At 42.9% G+C, this 27925-nt stretch overlaps 1 protein-coding gene across 1 annotated transcript; it reads left to right on the top strand.

Moving 5' to 3' along the window:
* Nucleotides 1–72: 72 nt before the first annotated feature.
* ube2nb (ubiquitin-conjugating enzyme E2Nb) lies at nt 73–27041 on the top strand. Its single transcript, XM_084330100.1, has 4 exons — nt 73–185; nt 12357–12603; nt 17946–18086; nt 23892–27041. Exons 1-4 carry the CDS (start codon nt 156–158, stop codon nt 23936–23938), a joined length of 465 nt encoding a protein of 154 aa, XP_084186226.1. The 5' UTR covers nt 73–155; the 3' UTR covers nt 23939–27041.
* The last annotated feature ends 884 nt before the right edge of the window (nt 27042–27925 follow it).

The following is a 27925-nucleotide window of genomic DNA, read 5'->3' as shown; positions in this document are numbered from 1 at the left end:
GCAGACACGGAAGCGGAACGCTACAATTCCCAGCAACAGCGTCCGCAGCCGCCGGAAGTCCGTGTGGTTCGACCCATCGACCCGCCCCGTCGGTTTGTCATTAATCTGAAGAAGGCGACTCCGCTGCTAAACACAACACCAGCTAACAACACAAGATGGCTGGTTTGCCCCGTAGGATTACAAAGGTAAACGTCGCGGTACACACTGTGTATATCACGGTAACGACTCGGTGGGGGGTCATTTATAAGTGATTTAACGAGGATCGGCACGTGCCCCATCCAACGTGTAACGAGCTGTTAGCTGCTGAGCTTCTCTCTCTACAACTGTGTTGTTTGTTAACGTTACTTCCGTGTACTCTCTGACGTTACCGGACTCCTATTCAAACTTGTTAACGTTTAATTTGTACAATAATCAATTATACGTGTCTAGATTTTAGGTTTAATTTTCTTGGTTTGATGTGAACGTTAAATAAAATGTGAGAAGTTGCTAACCTAACATATTAGCTAGCTAAGCAAGCGACTGTAGCTAACGTTCGCTGGTTACACTTGTCATAACATAATAAACAATAACAGCCACATCTGCACTACTAATGTTTATAGTTACAAAACAGTTTGATTTGTGTGAAAGCCTGTAACGTTGCATCTTGTCCATCTCTCCCTCCCTGACTGTCTACTTTAGCAGGGCCCACAGTATGAATGAATGAACTTTATTTAACAGATTGCAGAATGGGTACAATACAGTACGGCTCAATACACACAATTGTTAACACGTTGATTGCCCAAAGTTAATTCCTTTTTACCTCCTTGAATGCCCAGGGCCACTTCAATGTTAATATCGCCTAATCTATGTTTTAAATTATGGCTATGTGTCTAATCGCTTATCAAAGACTCATTTTCCAGTCAACATTGTCGTAGCAGATTGTTTTTTTTATCGCTTCATTTCCGTTTTATAGCATTTTGAAAATCACTTGTTTCCATGATAATCGCCTTTTACGGGAATATTCTAGAACGTTGTCATTGTTCGGCCTATTTATGAATCGTTTTCAAATAAACGCTAGATTATCGATAGTATATGTGTGCGCACATGCTCGTGCGCGAGTTGAAAATCGATTCTCCTAGTTACTGACTGCTCGCACAGCCAAACAGCAATATCACATAATCACATAAAAGCTTATCTCTGTGAAAACGAGTCTGATTATCCTAATACTGGTAACATAGATTCCTTACCTGAGATCAGATGGTATCCAAATGGATTATTCCAATTCCTGATCGCCATTCGAAAAAATCTATATTTTTATTGATTCACCGTGTATACTGTAAAAAACACATAATCTCCGCTGCTCTGAGGCTCACTAGTGGAGCTGATCGACCCCGGCTGCGTGAGTGAGAAGTCAAATGTGTAGTCAGGGATTTTTTTTCTCATTCATTTTCATTGAGTTCAATCCAAAAGGGTGAATTACCATCTGAGACGATAGGGGGCGTTTTTTTCACATCTGAGCGCCTGGAGTGGTTGGATTTCCAACGGTAGACTTGGTTGATGAAATATGATTTCAGATCGCTAATAAAAAAAACGAGAATTCTCGTGAGTGGGCATTCAACCCACAGGGGGTAAACCCGAGAACTCGGGTTGGGCAATCAAAGTGTTAACACTTTGGCTGCCGGAAAACGCCTAAACACGTCATTCCCGGCCATGCTCAAGTTGCCGAAGACGCTTTACAGCGTCTTTAATATCAATATTTCAAAAATCTGGGATCGGATTCATATATCCCCTCCGCTGGCCTGAGATCCACCAGGAGGACCCACTGAGCTCTCTGGCGGTTCAGGAGCGCCATCTGGTGGCCGATCGGCACAATCGCTTAACAGGAAGTGCTATGGAGATTGTGCTGGTCGGCCGTATTACTTCCGGGCACTAGCTATAGGTTCCGGGACTCGATCTCGACACACTACATAGCGATCGATTGCCAATAACTCGATCAATAACTCTATAAACAACATGATTTGGACGTATACCATTATACAAGCTGGAGATGGACCGGGTAAATCGACATCCCATAATGGTAAAATTTCTACTCTACGATGATCGCCCAACGGCGCGCGGAGACTGGGGTGAGTTTTAGCGTGTAAAGTTACCGTTTTCGATACTAACTGCTATTATCAACATTTGACCCACATTAGATGATTGGTATAACGCTGCCCACGGAATTATAAACGCCCCCTAGCCCATCCGATCCGGTCAACATCAGATGACGTGTAGTAACTTCTAGAAGTACGTCTAGTTGGAATTTTTTATATCGCCCTGATTGCCATAAAACTGTATTGCATCATCAATATAATGTATTTGGGGCTATAGATCACGTTCTGGAGAAAGCTGCAGAAAGAGATGAAAACATACTTATACATTAGACCATACTTTACTATGAATATGTGAATGAAAAAGTTTAACGTTGCTACACAATGAACAATACATATAGGACTTTGAATGGGCCCTAATAATGGCAATGTAGCAATAGAATTTAAAAAGTTATAGCCCTGCAAAGAAGGGGACTTTCTCTATAGACAAATAGAGCCGGCAACCTACGGTTGATAATGAATTTAACCCATGGCAGCCAAAGTGTTAAGGGGATGCAGACCAGAGAAAGATGTTTGTCTTGTTTACATCAGGGTCCCCCATTTTCAATTCATATTGACATTTATGATACACAACATACATGACATATAGGGATGGGTACCGAACCGAAACACGTCGGTACTACTGAGTATCGAATCAAGTGAGAAACCGATTTTTTTTTTTTTTTTTCATTATTTATTTTTACTGCTTTTTTTTTTTTTCTTTTTTCTTTTTTTTTTTTTTCATGTCAACGTTCACACGCACAATATATGCTTACCTAGGATTTGACTTGATTCAACAACAAAGCAGTTGGAGCAATGACGAGCCAAAAACTGTCGAAATTGTAGTTATTTGAAGTTTGGATTTTTTTTTACTACTGAGGTAGGTAAATTAAATTTCAAATGTGAAAGGTACCCGGGCCTAACAAAATTAATAGTTGGTTTCAGGTTGGTTGTCAGTTTGGCCATGGGTAGGTAGGGAATTTATTTTATTTTATTTTTTTATTTTATTCTTTCCCACGGACGGTGACTATGGATAGGGAATTTCTTTATTTAATTAAAATGTTCACAACAACATGGATGCATGTACTCTGCCAGCATGTTTAATATCCATAATACTAAATGTTTGACTAAGATTTCTATGAAACTTTATTCGTAATTTTTTTTTTTTTTTTTTTTTTTATAATTTTTTATATTTTTTTTTAAAAAACTCATAAAATATATTGGGTCGCACCTAAATCGGCAGGGTCGGTCGGCAACCTGAAACCAACTATTAATTTGGTTAGGGCCCATCCCTAATGACATAGGGACATACAGGTATTTAGTACTGATACATTTGTGACAAACGGTATTCAAATATACAGTACTGTTACATGTTACCCATAGATCCTGACAAATATACATATGATGGGGAGGGGACTGTACATTAGGAGGGGGTGGGTGGGAGAGAAATATACATACGGTGGGGAGGAGACTACATTAGGAGGGGGTGGGTGGGAGAGAAATATACATACGGTGGGGAGAGAATATATACATGCGGTGGGGAGGAGACTGTCTATTAGGAGGGGGTGGGGGGTTGTATCACATACAAATTACTATTTTGTTTACAATCGTTGGCCGCTTGATTATGGTACATAACATAAATACATCTAAACAATATTAGACTATGGGTGGAAGGTTGTTGCTGCTACTGCAGGTACATACAACTAGGGGTGGGACAATACATCGATCCAGATCGATATATCGATCTATTATCAATAATCAAATAGGATCGACGCAACGTAAAAAGATCGATTCATATTGCGATACTCTTATTTTGAAAATCCCCGCGAGTCATATCTGCCGGCGCCCAGTATTGTGAAACTCCGTGTAGACATTACAGCAGTGTTTGCGTCTGCTGTAAAGCACTCAGAGCGTCTATTTTGCGAGCCGATATAAGTCTGTGCAGTTTTTTCCCCGCAACGGGTCAAATGCATATAACAGGCGTTGCATCGTCGCCATTCCTTTATGCCAACGTCGCGTTAAATATCTAAATGAACGTCGCGTTGGCTGCTTAAAAGCTAAGCAGCTAACCGTGAGAGAGAACAGGAGAGGAGAGAGGGGACTTGGAAGGAGGAGGGGTGGGGGCTGTGGGGGACTGTGTGTGTGTGTCTGTGTGTGTCTGTGTGTGTCTGTGTGTGTGTTAAAGCTCAATATATAAAAACAAAAGTGAACATGAGGTCTATTTGTATTAAAAACAATAGATTGTTTTTCATTTAAATGTCTGGAAGAGCTCAAAAATAAATACATCAATTGATATTTCCGTAGCCTTTTTTTAGTTGATCTAAATGTGACTGATTGTGTTAAATGGGCACATAATATCGCCTCATATCGATCGCAGGCACCTGAATTGAATCGTATCGTATCGTGGCAGACTTTGTGATATCGGCAAATATCGTATCGTTGTCCAAAGAATCGATATCGTATCGTATCGTGATGAAACTGGTGATTCCCACCCCTACATACAACTAAGTGTGTGAATGTATTTTTGCTGCAAGGTTATATCACTTCCGGTATAAGCTGCTACCGCCCAGAGAGCAGCAGCACCTGCTGGTCAGACCTGTTTCCTCCTCGACTTGCACCAGTTTGTCATGTTACTGTACTTAGCTCAGTGGTTTTTATCCTCACAGGATCCAAATGACAACAAAAATATATATTGTGACACAAAATAGATGCTCCAGTACTTCATTCAGAGACTTGCTAAAGAAGGCTCTAGCCAACTTGTTGTTATTAACTTAGTTACAGTTTATGTGGAGAGTAGATGATTGATTGATTGAAAACTTTATTAACAGATTGCAGAATGGGTACAATACAGTACGGCTGAATACACACAATTGTTATGGGGCTGCAGACCAGAGAAAGACTTTCGTCTTGTTTACATCAGTGTCCCCCATTTTCAATTCATGACATACATGTTGCGGCAGTAGACTGTCATAGACAGGTAGTGCCGAGGGGCTGAGCGGAGGAGTTCAAACAATTGACGCGCGACATGAAATAACTCCGTTCCACGTCCAGGAAATTAAATTTATATTTATTAGGCATTTATTCTTTCGCTTCATCATGAGACAAACAAAATACGATTTGCACTTTGCGGTATTGCGTTATTGCGGTCAAAAGAAAATATGCTCTCCTAACTCTCACCCCCTCTCTCCGAGAACTGTCAACCTCTGTGAACTGTCAACGTGAAAAGGTGAATGAAATTCCATAAGACGCTCCCATTAGCGCCACACCCCCGTGAGCACGCCCACCACCTAAAATGACAGTACGACTAATAATACAACAAAACTAGAATACTGAATCATAATAAAGAGACCTCCATTACGGCGCCTACAATACACAACATACAGATAAACAGTACTGTTACATCTAGACATTTATGACATACAAGATATACAGTACTGTTTAAGAGACAGAGTTTCTAAAAGAGTATACATTTGAGGGGGAAGCACCTGTACATTGGGGGGGGGTTGGATATTTACAGGGGCCAGTTTCGAATTGCAGCTCTTTGAGAGTGGTTTTGAAGGTCGGTAGGGATTCACATTATTTTACGGCTGTGGGTAGGGTGTTCCACATTGGCATAATTGCAAAACGTGTTTAGTCCCTTGTTTGAGCTGAATCTGGGTTGAACATGATTTGTGGAACTCCCTCTGGTGTTGTGGTCGTGGTATTCAGTTCACTGACCTTTGGGAAGTATTTTGACATGTACATGGGTACCTTAGTGGTGTAGTGTATCTTGTAGACCAGGCCCATTGCAAGTTGCTGTACTCTGTCGTCTACTCTAAGCCATCCTAGGTTGTCAAAATGGGCAGGGGTGAGGTGGGTTTTAGGAGTAAGGTCAAGCAGTAGTGTAACTGAGGGGTACAATTCCCTGACTGTATTGATAAGTATGGTATCATTAAACCACTACCGCTTTATGTACTTTAACTACTGGCCATACAGTACACGATATCTAAATATGATGAACACTTTCCACAATGAAATCGGTTCCAGTCAAAGGTAATAATCAAATATTTAATGGAGCAAAAGGTACATAGAATATTTATCTTACATTTATCATTTGAATGCACTTGTAAGGCAAATGAGTACTCATAGGCAAATCAACACTGAATGTCCAATCTCTGGTTACGCAGGAAGCAAGTATACAACCTGGCTCTTAGGGAATTATATCTATGGTACACTTAATGATATAGCGGGATATTCTGGAGGGGGTCCTCCCGGTTGTAAGCCGGTAGGGGGGGTAGGAGAGCCGTCGGTAGTAGACCGTCTGGTCAACGATATCTATGGAGACTTCAAGTACAGAAGACTCTTGACTAGACTAGACTCTTGATCCGTAGATGAATACACCTTAGTTCTCTTGTAGGCTGTAGCTCCACAATGAAGAAGAAGCTAGGCGACCTCAGTCTCTCTGAGCGCCGACTCAACTTGTCTCCTCTCGGGGGTAAATCCAACACTCACAGGCGTCTGCGATTATCCGCTCCACAAATCACAGTACCAAAGCAAATATATATTCCAGCCGCATAGGGCTCAGCAGTCGTCGGGTAGGTAATCCAGTGTACATGTCCCTCGGTCCTCGCCTAGATCTCCTCGGATGAAAGCGCCATGTGGTCGGCCCAACCTGGATAAGACTCTAGATAACACGAGGAAGCGTTGGAGATGCTGGTCACTTTAGAACTCTAACCGCACGATGCACCATACACGATAGACTATTATTACTTGATAGAAATACGTCGCACTCGACGGTACAGTGCCAAACTCTGACAATTCAGTTATTAATTCGCACGAGGTCTCAATGCTATTCTAAGGCCAAACAGGCCATACTTCACCGCACGTCGTATCGTGGGTGAGGCTTCACGTTCTGTTACTAAGTTGGGAAGAAGGGTAAGGGACTTATACATTTACTTGCGCCATATTTATATGCACGGTGAACAAATAGTGCCACTCTCATTTCGGTAGCCGTATCCCTGAGCGGAGCCCGGGCTAGTACGGACATGTCTCGTCGGTACCTTTGAACTTGACGCCAGGGGCTGGTCCCCTGGCGCCTGGTCCTTTGTCCAATAAGAGAATGAACTATTATGGGCTATAGTAGGCTAAAGGGATATTCCGTGCATATGTACAAGGAATATACAAGGGATATCAAACGACATACAAATACTATTCAATATATATCCATAAATAAATATATATATTCGGTTTAATCTGATCCTTCGTAACAGCCGCCCCCTAATTAGTCCCACCTAATTAGCTAAGCAGAGACAGATTAACCGCACTGTCCACTACTCAATGTCCGCTGTGAGGGTCAGTCAGTTCACAAAGTCATGGGGTCATGGTCGTCATCGATAGTATCGGGGAGCCTTGGCAGTTCTATTAGCCTCGCCACGGGTCGGGTGTAGGTCCGCCCTTGGACGAGCACTTCAGCTGCTCGGACCTTTCCATCGGCACCGGTGATCACTTTGCTTACGCGGCCAGCCGGCCACATAGCTCGGGGTAGTGACTGGTCGATAATCATGACGACTGTTCCTTCTGTCAAATTGTCTCTCTCTTTCACCCATTTCTGGCGGGTCTGTAGAGACGGTAGGTAGTGGAGTAGGAAGCTGTTCCAAAACTTGTCAGCCAATACTTGACTGTACCTCCACATTCTTCGGCCGTTCGCTTCTTCAGGCCTGTACATTGTCTGGGGTAGCGCGGGGTCCAGCCGCCCCATCAAGAGTGTGTTGGGGGTGACTGGGTCGACATCTGCTACATCACTTGAGACGTAACCGAGGGGCTTTGAGTTCAATACTCCCTCGATCTCCGTGAGGACTGTCATTAAGACTTCTTCCGCCACGGTCTGGGCCCCAAGCACGGCGTACAGGGCTGTCTTTATAGAACGTACTTCTCGTTCCCAAGTTCCACCGAAGTGAGGTGCGTTCGGGGGATTAAACTGGAAGTCAATCTGGGATGGAGCGAGGTGGGTCTTAAGTTCTGGGCCCATAGCTTGGAAGCTCTCTCTCAGCTCTCTTTCTCCGCCTTTGAAGTTTGTCCCGTGATCAGACAATAATGTAGACGGTTTTCCTTTTCCGTGATGTGAATCTTCGGAAAGCCATAAGGAATGAGTCTGTGCTCATGGTTGGAAGGAGTTCGATATGTATCGCTCTGGTGGTCATGCATTTGAATACAATACCCCACCGCTTCTCGGTTCCTCTTCCTTTCTTTATATACAGCGGGCCGAAACAGTCCATACCGGTGGAGTGAAAAGGCTTGTCGCCGAGTCGGAGGCGACAGGGAGGTAGGTCAGCCATCCGGGGTATACTGGGCTGGGCTCGCCACTTACGACAGTCTAGACAGGTTCGCTGGAAGCGCCGCACTGCTTCTCTCCCTTGCAGTATCCAATAACGACGTCTGATCTCCGCGAAGACTCTCTCTGCCCCTGCGTGGTGCACATCCTCGTCGTATTTCTTTATGATCAGCTCTGTGACCTTGTGTCGGCTGTTCAAGACTATCGGGTACTTGACGTCATCCGGTAAGTCTGGGGCTCTCCGCAGACGACCACCCACTCTGATGAGACTATGGGCGTTGCTCTCGGGGGCTAGGTGGAGCAGTCTGCTGTCTGATGGGACGGGCTTTGCTCCCTGTAGACAGTCTAGCTCATCGGGGAACGAGTCTCTCTGGGCTCGTTGTAGTAGAAGAAGTTCTGCTTCTTCGTAGTCAGCTGCTGAAATGTCAGTCGTGGGCTTCTCCAAAATCCTCTCGACGTTAGAGTTGGCGTATAGCTCGTGCATGCCCTTTTCCCGTTGCGCTCCCAGCATCCCTACCAGGGACTGCACTTTGATTGACAGGTCGTCTAATGAGCGATTGTCTGTTGCTGGGGGTAGGCGATCAATATGCCTTATCTCTTGGATTACGTAATCCCATATACGTCCATATCTCTGGTCCAGCGCCGCTAGGGCCGCTGTGTATGGTGTCGAAGAGGTGGCATAGGCTAGCGCTATATTGTGCGCTCGCGGTACTTTCAGGTGCTTCAGTAATATTGCATACTTGTGGCGTTCATCAGCGACATCCACCATCATTGTCTCTAAGCACATCCGGAGCTCCGTGTACTGTGCTCGACTCTCATAGGCGAAGTCTGGAAACGACGGCGTGGCAATGTATGACGCCGTGGATGGCTGATACATCGGCGAGCGTTGGGGGAGAGACCTCCTAGGCGAGTCCCCTCTTGCGCCTCGCTGTGGGCTGGTACTGACAGGGTACCATGGCCCGCTGGTCCAGGTGCTATTCCTCGGGGCTGGTCGTGCGTCGTGCTCACCCGTGAATAGAGTCGGGGTAGTGAAGTCTGATAACTTTATAACTCTAACCGAACGATGCACCATACATAAATAGACTATTATTAGCTTAATAGAATACGTCCAACTCGACGGTATAGTGCCAAACTATGACAATTCAACTATTAATCCACACGATATCTCAATGCCTATTCTGAGGCCAAGTAGGCCTTACTGCACCACACGTGCGTCGTGGGTGAGGCTTCGCGTCTGTTACTCGGTTGGAGGGTAAAGAACTGGACTAAAAGAAAGTTCTACTTTACTTGCGCCATATATATATGCGCTGTGAACAAATAGTACCATTCGTATTTCGCCAGACGTATTCCTACGCGGAACCGGGCTTGCCTCGACATGTTGGGCGGCACGATTGAACTTGAACCTAGGGGTATGGCTGCTGGCGCCAGGTTCTCGTCCAATGGTAGAATGAAACTATTATGGGCTGTTTAGTAGACTAAAGGGATATTCAGTGCATATTGTACAAGGAATATACAGGGGATATCAAACGATATACAAATACTATTTAAATATATATATATAAATAAATATATATATTCGGTTTAATCTGATCCTTCACAACACCGTGCATATGTACAAGGAATATACAAGGGATATCAAACGACATACAAATACTATTCAATATATATCCATAAATAAATATATATATTCGGTTTAATCTGATCCTTCGTAACAAGTAGTCTGAACAGTTTGTTTTGTGATGTTTGTAATCTTTAGTGCCTTTGAGGTGCTTTGGTACCATGAGGTGCAAGCATAGTCGTAGTACCCTTGAATGAGTGCTCCTGTTAAGAGTCTTCAGTGTATTCTTGTTTACCAGAGAGGAGATCCGGTACAAGAATCTTGTTCGTTGCTTGACTTTTTTACATTGGTTGCCATTTTGTCACAGGAAAGATTTGCCTCTAGGATGGAACCCAGGTATGTAATTTCTTTCCTTGTGACAATATTGTTACCCACTGTAACAGAGAAGCCGTTGGTCTTGCTGAGTTTGTTATTTGATCCGAAGAGAATGGACTCTGTTTTACCCAGGTGTAATGATAGTTTGTTATCAGCGAGCCAGGTGCAGATTCTGCCGAGTTCAGAGCTGAGGGCTTTTTCAACCTGCGATGTGTAATGATATATTGAAACATTACAATTTTAAAATGTGACTGAATGCATCGTTGAGAGGACAATTAATACCATTCCAGAAAAAACAGCCCTGAGAACGTCAGCCTCGGGAAAACTTAGTTTATTGCCATGATTAGCTTGTTATAACATGTTAGTTACATACAAACAAGTTGATCCACACACCAAATAGCTTTTTATTATGCAGTACAGTTTACAGCTGCAGGGCTCTTCCTCAGACTGTTCAAAACAGAGAATCACCATCTTAAATACCTGTATTCCAAAAACCAGGTGACATACACATGGTTTTTGGACATTAACACATTAACTGCCACGGAGTTTGCCCCTTTCATACCACTCTCTGCCACCACTCTAAGCCTATGGAGATGTTTACCTTCTTTGCAGGGCTATAACTTTTTAAATTGTATTGCTAAATTGACATTACCCATTCAACATCGATTATCTATCGTTCAGGATATAGGAACGTTATACTTTTTCATTCATAGATTCATACGAAAATACAGCCTAGAATATAAATATGTTTTTATCGTTTTCTGCAGTAATTCCTAGAACGCTAGTTATAGGCCTAAACACATAATATAGATTATCGATTGCAGTTTATTCGTGATACACGCTATATTAAAAAATCCAACTGAATACGATCCTAAATGTTATGACTCATCATGCGCGGATGAACGCGCATGATAATATTGATTAATAATAATAAACAATCACGCTGAAAATGACGTCAGCGTCCTCTTACCGTTCGCCGATGAGACTGGAGGAAAAAGATCCCACTTATTTAATGTGGATCCACTAGATCCATTTCCAGTTTGTATAATAATAATAAACGCCCAAATCATATCGATTATTGAGTTATGGCAGCGATCCATATACACGGATGTGTGTCTAGAGTCCCACAACAATATGTGAGTGCCGGACGCATTTCTCAGATGCACGGAGATCACCAGAGATCCATTTCCGGTTGTAACTCGCCGATCATCCACCAGGCGGCAGTATTGAAGCGTTGCAGAGTTGTGCAGGCTCCCACTGTATCAGCCGAGGCTGGGTGAGGGAATTATGAATACCATGGCGAAAAAATGAAATATGATCTCAATAACGTCATACGCCGTGGATTGGCGGAATTGGCATGACCTTGAAACCCGTCGTACAACGTGATTGGCGGTCAATGTGTTAAATAGCAGCATATGATGATGATTATTATTATAATTTTTTTATATAAAAAATGTTTTATATACAAATTGTATCAATATAGTTTACATATACAAAGGACCTTAGGATAAAATCACAGTACATATAATAATAATAATAATAATAATAATAATAATAATAATAATAATAATAATAATAATAATAATAATAATAATAAACATTTATTTGTATAGCACCTTTCATACAAGAATTGCAGCCCAAGGTGCTTCACGGCAGTAAAAACAGACTAAAACCAGTGCAATAAAATATATCTAATTTACAATACAATAATCAAAGTGTGGGGTCTGAGTGAAGAGATGCATCTTTTGCTTACTTTTGAAAATATTTAGTGATCTAGCCTCCCTAATGTCCATAGGTATGGTGCTCCATAGCTTTGGTGTGTAATTAGCAACGGCTGCATCCTTGATGTTATTTTAGGTCATGTACCCCCAATAGTTTGCACTCCAGGACTCAGGCTAAATAGCTCTGTACATTATTTGCATTATTTATTTGACAATAAACCAAATCATAACATTTCATAACAGGGGACTTTATAAACAATGGATCTTTGTGTTCTCCGTCCCAGGAGACACAGCGGCTGATGGCGGAGCCCGTCCCAGGAATCAAGGCGGAGCCTGACGAGGGGAATGCACGCTACTTCCACGTGGTCATCGCAGGACCCCAGGACTCTCCCTTCGAAGGAGGAACGTTTAAACTTGAACTCTTTCTCCCTGAAGAATACCCCATGGCAGCTCCCAAAGTCAGATTCATGACCAAAATCTACCACCCCAACGTAGACAAGCTGGGCAGGATATGTCTAGACATCTTGAAAGGTAAGAGCCGCTGAGAGGTTAACCGTACCTTGTGTCTTCTGAAGTACTCTGATACCAAAACCTTGTGTACTAGTACTACTGAAGTACTGTGATGATACCACACCCTTATGTCTTCTGAAGTACTCTGATACCAAACCCTTATGTTACGTACTAGTACTACTGAAGTATAATGATGCCAAACCCTTATGTACTAGTACTACTGAAGTATAATGATGCCAAACCCTTATGTACTAGTACTACTGAAGTATAATGATGCCAAAGTTAAACCCTTATGTAATAATAATAATAATAGATTCAATTTGTACCGCACTTTATATTCACGAGAATCTCAGAGTGCTACAGGAGATATAGACAAAAAGTTAAATGAATACTGTGTACTAGTACACTACTGAAGTACTGTGATGCCAAACCCTTATTATACTAGTACTACTGATGTACTGTGATACCAAACCCTTGTGTCAACTGAAGTATGGTGATACCAAACCCTTATGTACTAGTATTACTGAAGTATTGTGATACCAAACCCTTGGGGGATGGAGAGAAAGTAGGGAAGGGGAAGGGGAGGTGGTAGGTTGGAGGAGGGTGGTTATGGGTAGGGAAGGTTGAATGCTTGGGAGAACAGGTAGGTTTTGAGTCAGGATTTAAAGGTGGAGAGAGTGAGGGAGAGTCTCTGATGGTCTGAGGGAGGGTGTTCCAGAGTCGGGGTGCAGCTTGTGAGAATGCCCGGTCTCCAAAACTTTTTAGTTTGGATGACGTGACGGTGAGGGAAGCAGTGGAAGAGGACCGGAGTGATCGGTTGTGGCGGTAAAGGAGAAGGAGGTCAGTCAGATAGGGGGTCCAGGCTATGGAGGGCTTTGAAGGTGAGGAGTAGTCATTTGAAATGAATGCGTTCAAGGGGTGGACGGTATGGTCTAAAATTTATATCACGGTATAATTTGAAGCATAGACGGTAACGGTATATATCACGGTATCAGTGTTTCCGTTAGAATTATTATTTTTGTCTGATAGGCAGGCTATATAAATAATGACATCCTCAAGGCATGTAGATTTATAATATTTTTACTTAAAACTAGGCTACTTTTGCGTATAGTCATTATATTCCAAATAAAATAAGTCCCGAGACTCTGTGCTGCTGCCGACTTTAAATCAAATGGGTGTCTGTGGGCAGTCGCCCGACATTAATAAACAGCAGTCTGTTATAATCACATTTTTATGAGCTAACGAATTCCGTTATATTGGACATTTGTATTAATTATATCAAGCAAAGAACTGAGAAATTTGGCAGAGAGAGATGGCAACATTATCGTGGGTTTGCGTGATGACTCTCTCCACCTCGCAACGACTTATTTGCAAAGAGTATGTCGCTGCAGAGCAGCAGATTCAGCTGTTTTAAGGCTTTATCTGGGGACTAGGGATGCCCCCCGGACCCCGGTTTTAAACGGGAACCGGTACTATATTAGAATATACCGGAGTATTTATAAGCTCTGACGTCCTCGGTACTGCTATCGATACTCTAGAGAAATTATTATTATTATTATTATTATTATTATTATTATTTAAAAGTTGCGAACGATCCTCTCTCTGTCTCTGCACGAGAAGCGAGCCGCAGCCAGCGAGTCAATATTACACACACTCCTCGCGAGTCGCTCGCTAGTGCTACACATAGACATACGGGTACTACATACGGGTACTCCTTAATGAAAGTGCCCCGTGCTATAGCGCGCTGCACACAGACAGCAGCTCTGCATGCACTGAGTCGTGATCATGGCGGATAGAGCGAAGCGTTCTAAAGTATGGATATACTTTACAAGGGTCAATGCCGACAATGCACGTTGCCACAAGTGCAACAAAACATTTGCCAGTAAGGGTGGCAATACGAGCAAATCAATTTATCAAAACATCTGTTGGCAAAACATGATATTAGTGTGCAGAAATGCGCGTATTCGACTGCCTTGCGCGCAGTGTTCCATCTGCATCCACTGCAGCCGTAAGCCAAGATACGGAGTTGCCTAGGCTAATAACGAATTATTACAAATAGGCTAATAAACAAAACAATTGTTTAGCTACAAATACTACAATCTAAACTTTTTATAGATCGTCAAGCTGAGGCGTCAGCCACCAATGTGTCCCAGGCCAGTGAGCCCAGGGCCACCACACATCCTCCCTCTACCTCCCTCCACCACCCAAAGTCCTTTCTCCCTAGCAGCTAGAGGAAGGATGACAGAGGATAGGGTGAACGAGTGTCACAGTTCTGTTAGCCTTTTGCATTTGTTGTTTATTATAAAAAGTCTATAATTCAGAGTCAGACACATTTAAAACATTGTTGCTGCTGTTGTTGAAGAAATTATATTAATTTATTATATTTATTTATAAAGTTATATAAAAGAACATTGCTGCTGCTGTTGCTGAAGAAATTATATTTATTTATAATACTTATTTATAAAGTTGTATTTATAAATAATAAAGCAATGTTGATTCTGTTCTTAATTAATTGTCTTTTTTTCTTGCAAAAAAATAACCAAAAAGAACCGATAAGAGTATCGATAAAGTACCGAACCGTTAAGCAGTATCGATAAGAGTAGTAGTATCGATAAAATCCTAACGATACCCATCCCTACTGGGGACCGCTCAACAGCGCCCCCCACCCAACAGCTGAATTGCCAATGGCTGAATTGGAGTACTGCACGGTGCCGGTACAGATGGGTGGGTTATGGTGGATTCTGCGGCTCTGCAGCTGCATATGCTTCTCGCAAAATCCAACATCCAGCTCGCGCTGCCCAGCCGTCAGAACACTACACATCATAATGTTCACAGCAAACTGTAGTTGATCACCAGGTATGTTTTATTAACGTAGAATAATTCATATAAGAAAAACGATAGGGAAATATCTTACGTTTCTCCACTGGTTAAAAATGCCAGGAACTGAAATTGAAACTTGCTGTGCGCCGCGGTGATATGTGTTTATTATGAAATGACAATTGCGTGTTGACACGCCCACTGCGCGAAGCCTCCTAAATAACTTTTTCCAGTTTGCACATATCTATTATCTATGACTAATTCTATCTATTTTTAGGGGCAAATGCAAGTGAAATAGTCGCACTGTGGTTACATGACGTCATTGCTATTTTAGAGCTGCCCTACCGGCTACAAGGTATAGTCAAAATCCATACCGTAGAGCAAATTCATACCGTTTATACCGTCCACCCCTAAAGTTCATGTACTACTGATTATGTACTACTCTAATCTTGAATAGAGAGGGTACATCATAGGGGTGGACGGTATAAACGGTATACGGTATAAACGGTATGAATTTGCTCTACGGTATGGATTTTGACTATACCTTGTAACCGGTAGAGCAGCTCTAAAATAGCAATGACGTCATGTAACCACAGCGCGACTATTTCACTGCATTTGCCCCTAAAAATAGATAGAATTAGTCATAGATAATAGATATGTGCAAACTGGAAAAAGTTATTTGGAGGCTTCGCGCAGTGGGCGTGTCAACACGCAATTGTCATTTCATAATAAACACATATCACTGCGGCGCACAGCAAGTTTCAATTTCAGTTCCTGGTATTTTTAACCAGTGGAGAAAGGGAAGAGATTTCCCTATCGTTTTTCTTATATGAATTATTCTACGTTAATAAAACATACCTGGTGATCAACTACAGTTTGCTGTGAACATTATGATATGTGTGTCGTGTTCTGATAACGACGGCTGGGCAGCGGGAGCTGGAAGCTGGATTTTGCGAGAAGCATATGCAGCTGCAGAGCCGCAGAGTAGGGACGCTTTCAGGTCCGGTCACAGGCCCACTCAACAGCGCCCCCCACCCAACGGCTGAATGCCAATGGCTGAATTGGAGTATTGCACTGTGTATTGCACAGTGCAATACTCCAATTCAGCCATTGGCAATTCAGCCGTTGGGTGGGGGGCGCTGTTGAGCGGGCCTGTGACCGGACCTGAAAGCGCCCCTGGCTCTGCGGCTCTGCAGTTGCATACTGTTGGGAGCAGCACGGAGTCTCGACTCGGGACTTATTTTATTTGGAATATAATGACTATACGCAAAAGTAGCCTAGTTTTAAGTTAAAATATTATAAATCTACATGCCTTGAGGATGTCATTCTTTATATAGCCTGCATATCAGGCAAACAAAATTATTCTAACGGAAACACTGATACCGTGATATATACCGTTACCGTCTATGCTTCAAATTATACCGTGATATAAATTTTAGACCATACCGTCCACCCCTAGTACATCATATCAACTGTGACATCTTGAATAGAGATGGTACGGCATATCAACTGTGACATAATTTGATTCAAATGAGGGATTTTAGTTTATGGTAAAACCGCAGTATTTATTTATGGGGGCGCCACAGTGGCGTAGGGCTGAATGATTAATTGATTTTAAATCGAAATCGTGTTTTGAAATGATGCAATTTTTTTTAACCAGGAAGTCTCATCGAGATACACGATCTCCTTTGCAAGTTGTTATTGTTGTAGGAACGGTTTGGGAGAGTAAAGTACAGAAAAAAAGGTACCGTTGGGTACCGGTATCGATTCTCATCTGTGGGGCTGCTTAAAAGAAAAAATTATTATAATTGCAAATTTTATCGCAATCGCAATATCTGTCAGAAAAATCGCAATTCGATTATTTCCCAAAATCGTGCAGCCCTACGGTGGCGCACCACGTTACTGCGCTCGCAGTATAATCACAGCCGTCCCGGGTTCGACTCCAGCCCGGAGACCTATGCTGCACGTCTTCTCCCACATCTTCTCCCAACTTTCCTCTCTGCAGGGTCTATCCGAAAACAAATAAAGCTGTAAAATGCAAAAAAAAAAAAAAAAAAAACAGCATGTTGGTTAGTATTTTGAGTTGATGGTAATAAAACGAATAGCCTACTTGATTATTCACACCCATCCCTAAAACTCACTGTAGCATCATACTGTCCTGATACAGAAGCTGTCTTTAGCTGACCTAGTACCTGACCTAAAGTACCGGACCTTTGTTAGTTGATTAATAGATTCGATTTCTATGTTTTTTTTCCCCATATACTGAATAAGGTCACATCTCTGGTAAACACTGGATTTAAAATGACCAGACCAGCACATCTCTGCTAAACACTGGATATAAAGAGATCCCTCTGCATGATTGCATGTGGTGAACTAAATTTGACAGATTTGTCGTTTTTAAATCAACTCATCAATTAGTCAACAAAGTCGTATGACTATTAGCTGACTATTAGCTGACTTAAAAAGTTCTGTATGTGAGGGACAGTCCTCGTTTCTGTCGTTCAGAGTGTTGTTGACCATCAGTGCTGTTGTGTTACGTCTTCCAGACAAGTGGTCCCCGGCGCTGCAGATCCGCACCGTGCTGCTGTCCATCCAGGCCTTACTAAGCGCTCCCAACCCAGACGACCCTCTGGCCAACGACGTAGCGGAGCAGTGGAAGTCCAACGAAGCCCAAGCCATCGAGACAGGTAAGGACATTTAACACACAGGTGCACTGCTTGATTACGCAGGTATCAAAAACAGTGTTCTGTAGACCCAATGCAGGCCTTTCCTCAGGGTCACAGCTAGGGGTGGACCGGAAGGGGGTCTGTGCCCACCATCAGGAAGGCAAAAGAAATGTGCAATAAAGAAAGGCATTTGCTGTAATTTCCTGCAACTTAAAAACATAATTTCAATAAAATAGCAAAAAAGGCTAAGTTATTTATTCTGTTTCTAAGCTGGCCCTAAGCTTTTTAACACATGTTGGCACGTTATCATTGTGCCGCTGTGCCCCTTTACCGTTGTTTAGGTAAAGCCCTGCAGTGACACGGGCATCATAAAACAAGAGGGTTACAGTACATTCCAACACAACACCAAGATGCATGTTGTCTCACTGAACATGAGCAAAAGTGGTATGAAGACTGAGTGCGTTTGGTCTCAACAGTAGCATTGTTTACAAACCATGTGCCATTTCTAAATGTAACCTCTTCAATATCTCTAGGCTACAGAGCGTTCATAGCAGTCTGTTTCATAGCCACTGTTAAGATATACTTATATTTGATCCATCATGCCTGGTGAATTTCTTGCTAGAGTTGAAACAGTTTAAACTGGAGTGAACACCTAGAGTGAAGCTGTGTCTGTCCATGTTTTCATTGACTTTGTATGCATTCACGCCTCTAAATTCCTCTATGTAGCATTGCATTGTATTTTAATGTACTGTTAGGCTTGCACATCAATATAGAATAATGAATGAATTCATAGTTTATTTCGAACAATAAAGATTTAATAAATTATAAAGTCAAATAAAATTATAAACAAAACAGTATTTTGTCTGAAAAGGAATAGGAAGAAGCAAGATCAGGGCTGTATACTGCGATGATATCGTCGCGAATTGCCCCTTTAATTGGCCGTTGCGATTGGTAAATATTATCTGGGGGCGGGCTTGCGAGTAGTGCTTTCAAGCCTTGGATTCGCATTTCACTCCTAAATTATCCAAGCCGTGTGATGACGCGATGACGTCACTCACGCGAGCTGAGCAGTGAGCACTCAGCAGGTATGATCAGCGGGAACAATCGACTGAGCACTCACTCTGACTTAGCTATGAAGAAAAGTTAAGTAAACGCACCCGTGGCTGTTGTAAACACTGGGACCTCGGTGAGCCTGCCAGCCGGCTAGCTACTGATAGCTATCAACAAATGCTCCAGTAAGTCTAGTAGTGCATGCAGGGACCGAAACTAGAGAGCGCCACCCGCCATTTGCGCTCAGTTTTTACGTTTGGCGCCTCCCACTGAGACGTCTGAGCGCCGTGTGGCGCTCAATCAAATAGTCATGTGAAAATCGAAAATCATGATCCAATTCTTTAGCGGAGTTCTCACTCGCTGTCTCAGCACACATGAAGCGTGCACCGCGCACTGCTGCTGCTGCTGCTACCCCCTCCCCACCTGTTGCATGTAAACAGAGGCTATTGCCTCACCGTGACGTTAGTCTAGTCAGTGTGGGACCTTCGTGAGATAACGTTAGCTACCGTTACAAAATGACCCAGTCAACTATTCACTTAGTTTAATACATGACTTTGAGGCATTGTGTAACGTTATCCAGACGGCTAGCTTCGGATAGCTCCCGACATCAACAAATCCATCAGCAATAGTCCAGTGCATAATACCTCCGTTGGCTAGGTAACTAGTCACTACGAAATGTTGCAGTAAACTAAATAGTTCACTGAGGCGTTGTCCCAACGCCATCCAGCAGTAGCTACAGAAAGCTCCTGGCATCAATGTGGCTACAACAACAACATGCGTATTCGAGTCCCTGGTTTACATCGCATGAGTGAGGGCAGGGTCCAGGTGCAGCGCCGGAGAATTCTTTTGCATGCTGAATGTAGCGTTTAGGGTCCAGCTGCACCCCCGGAGAATCCTTGCTGGAGAGTATACACACAGACAGTGGAGCTGTTTGCAGACAGCGAGGTGGCGATGTCTCGCAGATAACACAATCACAAGTATGATTATATAATATATATATATTATTAAAAAAAAATTATATAAAATAATTTTTTTTCTTTTTTTTTAATCAAAAACAATGGATATAAATAATGGTAAAATTGTTATTTAAAAATGTGCCCCTAAAAAATATTTTTTGCCCCTAAATTTCTCATTTAGGGGCAAGTGTGCCCCTAGTGAAAAAGCTTAGCGTACAGCCCTGAAGATGCGTATCAGGTTATTACAATAAATCCTTAACAATTGTTTTCAAACGGTGTTCAATTGTCTTCCAACAAAATCATCTGCAAACAAAATCACTTTAATCAAGTTAATATACAATCATTACTATTAACACTTTGATCGCCATGGTTCAAATTCATAATTTACCATCCCTAGCCAGCTCTATTTGTCTATGGAGAAGTTCCCCTTCTTTGCAGGGCTATAACTTTTTTAATTCTATTGCTAAATTGCCATTATTATGGCCCATTCAATGTCCTATATCCATTGTTCAGGGTGTAGCAACGATATACTTTTTCATTCACATATTCATACTAAAATATGGTCTAAAGTATAAGTATGTTTTTATCGTTTTCTGCAGCTTTCTCCAGAACTTGATTTATAGCTCCAAATGCATTATATTGATGATCAAATACAGTTTGGTAGCGATCGTTGCCAGATGAAAGATTTCAACTGGAGGTACTTCTAGAAGTTACTACGTATCATCTGATATTGACCGGATGGGCGAGGGGGCGTTTATAATTCCGTGGGCAACGTTATACCATTCATCTAGTGTGGGTCATATGATCATCAGATCAGTTCGTATAGAATACGTTAGAAAATAACGCTGGATCTTACCATATCTTCCTCGCGCCGTTGGACGATCAGCGTGGAGTAGACCGTTTTCGATTATGGGATGTTGATCCTGATGAACCATTTCCAGGTTGTATAATACTATATACGTCCAAATAACGTTGTTTATTGAGTTAGGGCGAGCGATTGATTATCCAGTGTGTTGAGATGGAGTCCGGCTACCGATCGCGAGTGCCCGGACGGATTATGGATGAGCACTTCCTGTTTGGCGCGCCCCTCCCTCTTGGCCGATCTGCCGATCTGCCACCAGATGGCGCTCTTGAACCGTTAAGACAGTTGAGTGGAGCTCACCAGTACATCTCATGTCTCCGGAGGAGAAATATGATTTCGATCACAGATTTTTGAATTATTGATATCAAAGACGAGTTACGGCGTCTTCGGCAGAATGAGCATGGCGAGGAATGACGTCTAAACACGTCATCAGCGATTAAAGTGTTAATAATAATAATAATGAATAATATGTTTGTTTTTTTGTGGCTACTGTGCATCCAGTATTTTAGAAAGTAAAATGTATTTATGCTGACTAGATCAAGACAAGAACTGTAAAAAACAAAAACAAGTCAATCATTTCAACATCTCCATTAACACTTTCAGAGCCGTTGCTTAACCTTGATTTACCCGTTGAATGCCACCATCCACTTCAATGTTATCTTAAAAACGCCTAATCTATGTTTTAAATTATGGCTATGTGTCTAATCTGCCCGTCGCTTTATCAATGACTCGTTTGCAGTCAACATTGTCGAAGCGGATAGTTTTTTTATCGGTTCATTTCCGTTTGATAGCATTTTGAAAAGCCCTCATTTTCAAGGAAAATATAAAGATTCCATGATAAAAGACATTTACTGGAATATTCTAGAATACACAAAACCGTTGTCATTTCTCGGCCTATTTATGAATCGTTTTCAAATAAACGCTAGATTATCGATGTGTACGTATGCACGCTATGGACGCCAGCTGAAAAATCGATTATCTTATTTCCTCATCAGCGATTGCGCACACACAGACACATCACACATAGGGCAAACGCTGAGATCTCAGCGAATACAACTCTGATTATCCCAAGACTGGTAAAATAGATTCCTTACCTCAGATCAGATGTTCTCCAAAAAGATCATTCCAATTCCTGATCGCCATTCCAAATATCGATCACGCTTATTGATTGAGTATTGGCTGCTGTGAATATATATTCCAGGCTGATTCCCGTCCCGCGATGACTTCCATGTTGATCAGACTTCTTGCCACCACAAGGAACCAGCTGGCTCTGCCTCTACATATCTACAGATCCCAGGTCAGTCTAAGCGACTGACCTGCAGTTACACAGGGATAGACGATAGGGGGCACTTTTTTCCATTCTGAGCTCCTGTAGGAGCTGGTGTACCAACGGGAGACTCGGTTGATGAAATATGATTTCAGATCGCTAATAAAACGATATTTGTCGTCGTCGGCACTCAGTGGGGGGGCTGCGTCTATGCCAAATACAACACTGTTCGGTTTCCGGGTTCCTCTGATTGGCCACTAAGCCCACGTGACCGCGCGCTAGCACGCCCCCCTTATCGCCCACTGCCGCGCTGTGAAGCGGAAGAGCCAGCGGGGCGACGCGAGGCGGTGGTTTCTCCCCGGCTCCGTGCGCCGCTGACTCGGTCCAGCTCCAGCAGCAGCGGCCGTCTTCTCTCCGAGGTGGCTCGTTCTTATTAATCCCCCATTGTTCAGGTCGACATGGTCGCACAAACACCCGTTGGAGGAGTAGTGGGGGAGAAATGAATGAATGAAAACTTTATTTAACAGATTGCAGAATGGGTACAATACAGTACGGCGCAATACACACAATTGTTAAGGGGATGCAGACCAGAGAAAGACGTTTGTCTTGTTTACATCAGGGTCCCCCATTTTCAATTCATATCGACATTTATGACATACACAACATACATGACATTAACATGTCTGACGAGCACAGAGTTGCCAGTCGATAATTCTTGCTATTTAAAAATATTCCTCTTCTTCTCCCCCACTACTCCTCCAACGGGTGTTTGTGCAACCATGTCGACCTGAACAATGGGGGATTAATAAGAACGAGCCGCCTCGGAAGAAGACGGCCGCTGCTGCTGGAGCTGGACCGAGTCAGCGGCGCATGGAGCCGGGGAGAAACCACCGCCTCGCGTCGCCCCGCTGGCTCTTCCGCTTCACAGCGCGGCAGTGGGCGATAAGGGGGGTGTGCTAGCGCGCGGTCACATGGGCTTAGTGGGCAATCAGAGGAAACTGGAAACCGAACGGCGTTGTATTCGGCATAAACGCGGGGGTGCTAATAAAACAAGATATGTCGTCCGTGGCACTGAAAGGGTTAATGTGTTACAACCTCCCTCCTCTTTACTGTACCTTTCAAGAATAATGACTACCTTTCAATAATGAATAGATAGAGTGCCTGTCTTTGATGGATTATAGCATCTACCTCGTTGAGATGACCAGACAACGCTTCTGAGCATATACAGGGTATATGTGGGGTATTAAAAAGTATTTTATAAAAAGTGGGGGTATAAAAAGTAAATTCACAGGTATTACATTTGGAAGGGGGGGGCAACCCAGCTGTCGGGAGATGAAATAATATTAAATGTTTTTGTATTCAAGTCGTTGTTCTTTGCGGGGCTACTGGGAGCTTGGTGAGCTACGGAATGAGCGAGAATGTAAATTGCAAGTGCAGCCGCCAGTTCAGTGTTGTGTTTTATTTTCTTTCTTTTTTTTGCTAGTATGGTTGTGAAATTGGTATTTATTTTGCATGGTATTAAAAAAAGTCTTAAATTGAACTATATAAACCAACAGATACCCTGATATATCTCTTTGTGTTGTATCTGTTTTAGAATTGTTTTGCTTTAGTTGATAACAAGCAGCTTCTTAGCAGGTAGTGAGTTTAATAAATCTGCTGACAGAAAATGATTCACCTCTCCCCCCTTTCAGCCCGGACATGGACCAGGCTCTACGCAGGCAACAACAATGAAGTATAGAAGCCAGGAGAAGAGGCGTCTGAATGTGATCCACATGATCTACTCCTGTTCTGTCAACATTGTCTCCCTTCATTTACATTTAAAGCAGCTACTAGGAACTTTCATTTTGTGTTGACTTTGGCGGCCCCTATAGACAAAAGCGATAGTGTTATCCCGGAATGAAGACTGCATTTCCCATGAGCACCCCCTGCCGACCCGGCTAGCGGCGCGCGCTTTCGCTTTGGAAGCTTAAAGGTTTTATAGCAGTCTATCTGAACATTTCCTTGAGGGGCGCATGGGGAATCAAAACATGCAATACCGACGTCCGCCAGCAGGACGGAGTGGTGCATTGGCGTGAATTGACCTGTCTCAAACTCCTCCCTCTTTTCTTGATCACCAATCACACCATCACTGTCCTGTCTCCTGGTTGAAGTACAGCGGCTCACCTTCATTGTTTAGTTTGCAGCGCGTTGTTCCGTCATTCAAGATTTTGGCAGAGTTGTGGAGGATGTTGGTGTTGTTCCTGTTTCTAAAGAGAGAGAGAGACTGGGGTGAGAAGAGGGAGCTAAGCAAGTTGCTAGGAGAGAGTTTCACTCAGTTAAATCAATCTGTCTGCACAGCTGTATGTTTACTGATGTCCAAAGAAGTACAGAAAGAACATTAACATTGTAGGAACAACACAATAAAAGAAAGTATAAAAAAACAATACTCTATACATGAAAATATATAGAAATATACCATCCAAAGCTATAAGATGTTTGATTGGTGTAAAGTTGGTTTCGCTAAGTTCTTTTGTCCAAGGAACGTATCGGTTGTGATTGGAGGATCAAGAAAAGAGGGCAGAGTTTGAGATGGGTCAATTGAATGTGCGGGGGCGGAGTCAGAAGTGCTAACGCTGCTAACATGTTGTGCACTGCTGGACGATAAACATTCAAATCTGTAATGCTGATGAACAAGCGACCTCTAGGCAAAAGAGACCCACTTGGTGTTGCACTTTGTTTACATTTTCTTTGGTCTTATGTGTGGGTTGGAGTTGAGTGGGGATACGGGGGGGGGGGTTTGCTATTTCTCACCTGAGGCTCTGCCAAGAGAGGTCTGGATTCACAGTATAATAAGTTGCTCACCTTCAACCCACTTGTCCGACCAAAAGAATACACAAGTTTAAGTTGAACCTTTATTTCTCCCCTTGGGGAAATTCATTCTGTGTTTGACCCATCCTAGCCTAGAGGTCACTGTTTGACGGCATTAAAGATTCTACCTTTAAGAAATAATTAACAGGCTTCAGAATGTCAAGTATTTAACATGAACCCTCTGTTCCTAAGCACCGATCTACTTCTCAACCTTCTCAGCCAGCATGTCCAGAGTAACCTTGTAGCTGTTGTTCTTGTCATCGTCTGTGTCTTTATATTAGTCCGGTTGACTGGGACAGATGAATCACGCTGTTCGCTGGAGGAGACTCATCCCAATGTAAAGAGTTACGAAGTGACTAAATTAATTGAATTTAGAATAATATTGTTGTTCGTCTCAAACGTCTCCTCACAGAGCACTTAGATGGATGTTGAAGATAATTAGCTGCGTACGTTCTATGAGAGCTATTTAACTCCTTACATTTGAATACAAACATGTATATGTACTATTTTTTTTATTTTTTATTCATTCTTCTCAGCTCTTCTGTAAAGTTCTGCATCCGCATGACCGACGCGTGGGATTAGCTGATCTGTTTTGCAGCCCTCGATTGGATGGTTGGGTTGGGTTGGGTGGGAGTGTCCATACGGTTCTCACACATTTTTTTATCCACTTTTTCTCCCCATTTTCTATTTTTCTCCCATCCCAATTTCGTAGTATCCAATTCTTCCCTCCCCTGTCTTGAACGTTGCTAGACTATGCCTCCCACTGGTTGGCTGTAGTGAGGACAGAAGCCTTGCATCACGTGTCCCCTCCGGTACACGAGGAGGCAGCCTGTTGCATCTTTTCACTGCAGCAGCTCGAACTCTCAGTGGCGAGGAGTAACACGTGGGAGGCTCACGCTGCCCCCGCTACTTCCTGCTTCTGCCGCACCGGCGTCACCAAACCGACCTGTAGGAGTCGCTGTCCACAACGTCCAGTCCCCACCCACCGGCTTTCCCACCCTCTAACACTTGCCAATTGTGTTAGTATGAACGACCGGCCAGCCGGTAGCAACGCAGAGAGCTGGGCTCGAACCCAGCGTCTCCTGCGTTAGTGGCGAGCGCCTTGCCCACTGCGCCAATCAGCCGCCCCGGTTCTCACACGCTTAAATGATAGGTCACTTCCAACACATATCGTGTTTTGTTTTGGAACAACATGTAACAGTAATGCGACATGTGTTTTCAGCGTTTAGGAAAATCTTCGAATAACACATTAACACGTGTCAGAAGTAACACAAAAATGCATGTCGTGCCAAAACCTGCATTGAAAATCCTTTTTTTAAGAGTGAGCGACACTAGTTTTCTTTAAATGTTTTTGTCTTGTCTGTTGCTTATTTTCTTCTCTTTTTCCTCTTCATTTCCCCTGTGATAACCTCTTCAAAACGCATGTACTATAAACCAAACCGGGACCAACACAGTTGAAACTCTTTTCAGGATGTTTGTCAAAAGGTGTGGTCTTGGGGGAGGGTTAAGGGGCAGGGCTTATGTTTTTTCTTGTTTTGAGGTGGGGTTGTGACTTGATTGCGATTGTTATGTGACTTGAAGAGAGAAGAGGCCTGATGCGCTCGTCACCCTGTCGCTCTGATCCTCCAAGTTTCTGTTGCTTCTGCACCACTCATCTGGCGGAGGCATCTGTAATGTTATGTTTTAGTAAAACTATTTTTGTTAAGCGTTTTTTGGTTGATCTCTTTCTTGCTCCCTGGTTCTTCCCTTGCTGGTGTCTTCTGTTCATATCCTCACCATGACATTTTTAAACCATTTCCATGTTGCTCCATTTGCCAAAGTCCTGAAGAAAAAATGGAATAATGTATTGTTTCCAACAGAATTGACCGTAAACTAAATCAAAGCAATCGCTGGACTGTGAAGACATATAGAGGTGTTGACATATTAGCTCTGGACAGAAGAGTAGAGTTAGTATTTCTGTTCTCTGTAAATAAATTGATTTGAGTGAGTAGAGACTGGTGGTCTGTGTGGTTGCTTCTATATTGCTTCTGCTGAGATGATAATGAATGTTGTTCGATGGATATAGAAGCAAGTAAGACTTTCTATCCTCTCGAGTCGGATACCAATTTCCTCTCTGCCTTCAGTAGAAAGCTATCCAGCTGCAAGCGAGCCTAGCTTAGAACAAATGAATGGAAGCGGATAATGACCAGCTAGCCTAGCTTAAAGGCCAACTTGCAGGTTGTATATATAATAATAATGAAATTAGATACCAATGATGTAAACTACCTATAATTGAAGAGTAGGGTTTAACCTGCAAGTTGGCCTTTAAACTCCTGGAGGGGTGTTTTTGGTCAAAAGCTAGGCTAGTGGTCCGTATCTGTATAATTTGTCCTAGGCTAGCTTGCAGCCATATGGCCTTTGGTATAGGAAATTGGTATCCATCTTCTTGTCTGATTCTGGAGAAGACGGTAAGTGCATTTCCCATAATGTTGTTGTGTTCCTTTAACTCACTGATGTGTGAGGTGTAGTCGCTCTAAGGCAACAGAGCTGTGGTTTGTAGTCAAAAGGTAACGTCAGTGTTTTCCAAACGCCAGCCAACTGGAGAATCCTCTTCCTATGAACTTGTATCATATGCTATGATGGCATTTCTTTTTTGTGAAGGCATTATCAGCACATATTCCCTATTAACTTACTTTCTTTCCTGCAGAATTCCTCCAGGTGGTGCTGCAGCTCTGTTTTGAGTACATCTTCTGTGAAGCAGGTTAACTGAACCCAGTAGCAGCCCTGGAGGGAAGATCAGTCACTTGGTGCTTCAGCCTCATCCTGATTTTACCTCCACATTATATTTTCCCTGTAGTATGACATAAGGATGATTCAGGTATTTTTAAAGGGGAACTAC

Source organism: Notolepis coatsorum, assembly GCF_963971535.1.
Source record: "Notolepis coatsorum genome assembly, chromosome: 15".
Classification (NCBI taxonomy): Eukaryota; Metazoa; Chordata; class Actinopteri; order Aulopiformes; family Paralepididae; genus Notolepis; species Notolepis coatsorum.
This window is presented reverse-complemented; position numbering and strand designations above follow the sequence as displayed.

What these genes read in the sequence shown, in the direction of transcription:
- ube2nb (XM_084330100.1), top strand. Translation starts at nt 156, where the DNA reads ATGGCTGGTTTGCCCCGTAGGATTACAAAG. An exon ending in ATGTCTAGACATCTTGAAAG is followed by an intron (nt 12,604 to 17,945) that starts GTAAGAGCCGCT and finishes TACGTCTTCCAG; the next exon opens with ACAAGTGGTCCCCGGCGCTG. An exon ending in AGCCCAAGCCATCGAGACAG is followed by an intron (nt 18,087 to 23,891) that starts GTAAGGACATTT and finishes CCCCCCTTTCAG; the next exon opens with CCCGGACATGGACCAGGCTC.